General features: G+C 40.5%; 1 protein-coding gene across 1 annotated transcript in view; it reads right to left on the reverse strand.

The window, feature by feature from the left end:
- The window catches only part of LOC101854879 (diacylglycerol lipase-alpha), a gene marked incomplete in the record, with an annotated part of 213,377 nt that extends 212,436 nt beyond the window's left edge, over positions 1 to 941 (reverse strand). Inside the window, 1 exon segment of the mRNA XM_013084702.2 lies at positions 205 to 941. Within this exon segment, the coding sequence (XP_012940156.1) occupies positions 205 to 299 (95 nt within the window).
- Between the last annotated feature and the right edge of the window lie 246 nt (positions 942 to 1,187).

The raw sequence follows: 1,187 nt of genomic DNA on the forward strand, positions 1-1,187 counted from the left end.
ATATATATATATATATATATATGGGAAAAACCTTAAAATTTAACCGAGCACGATGTTTATATCTAGATCGACCAAAGCAAACGAACACGTTTCATAAGAGACACGTGCCCTTAACCCAAAGTGACATGCACAATATGATCAAAATAGACTCTTATAGAATAATCATAAAACTAATGCGTAAGTGGGAGAAGCTAAGTAACTTACCAGCTCACATGTACAGCAATCATGAATATCATGGGAACGACGAGGTCGTCGGATCCGACAGACCAACGTCTGCGAAATACAACTATTCCAGGCATTTTCAGATTCTTCCAAGAAACTAATCGATTGAAAAGGGAATTTTCCTTGTCACTTTCAAAACGCTTCTTGTAATTTCAACTCAAACAGAAACATTATCATAATAATGACATTATTACGGTACCCGTGTTGAATTCTTCACGACTTGACCACTCAGAACAATTTTCCTCCAAGAAACACAACATATCTTTGCTCTGATGTAGGTCTAATTGGTATTATATCTTGAGAGTGAAAGTGTCGAACACGTAGAAAAAAGCACGAATTCTAACAGCACTGAGTGTTTCCTCGGGAACCCGGGGACGCGAGTAAATAAAATAATAATTAGAGGAGTAAAATACCGCCTCAAATAACGCTAACTGCCTAAACGCAGCAGTAGCATCATTTTACTGTATTATATCATTTACCACTTCAACACAAATGTAATAAAATTATCCATCGAAAAAAGTGACACAGCACCACATTTTGTACCAAGAACTAAAGAAAAGAACTTTGGTCACACTTGAGCTTGACATTCCCCGAAGAAAACGCTGGTACGCAGAGCGGCATCTTGAACGCAGCACTCCACTGTCCCCACGAAACGATGAATGTTGATGCTGCGTCGTGCGCAGTCTGCTAGCAACACCAGTTGATCACAGTGGCCTCCCCGCGAAAGCTCGGGAGTGTAACACTACAGCTGGATCTGATTGGTTACAGCGGTGGGAATAAAATTATTCGCATGATTCTGATTGGTCGAACGGTTACCTCTTTCCCTCTCTCTGTCTCTCCCAAGGATGTTAGCCTACAATCCTACATGTTTGTTGTAAGATCCTTGGTCTCTCCGTATCAAGGAGTTTACAGTAGTTCTAAACTCCTTACTCCGTATCTCTCTCTCTCTCTCTCTCTCTCTCTCT

The sequence above is a fragment of the Aplysia californica genome, unplaced genomic scaffold (assembly GCF_000002075.1).
Source record: "Aplysia californica isolate F4 #8 unplaced genomic scaffold, AplCal3.0 scaffold00311, whole genome shotgun sequence".
Lineage (NCBI taxonomy): Eukaryota > Metazoa > Mollusca > Gastropoda > Aplysiida > Aplysiidae > Aplysia > Aplysia californica.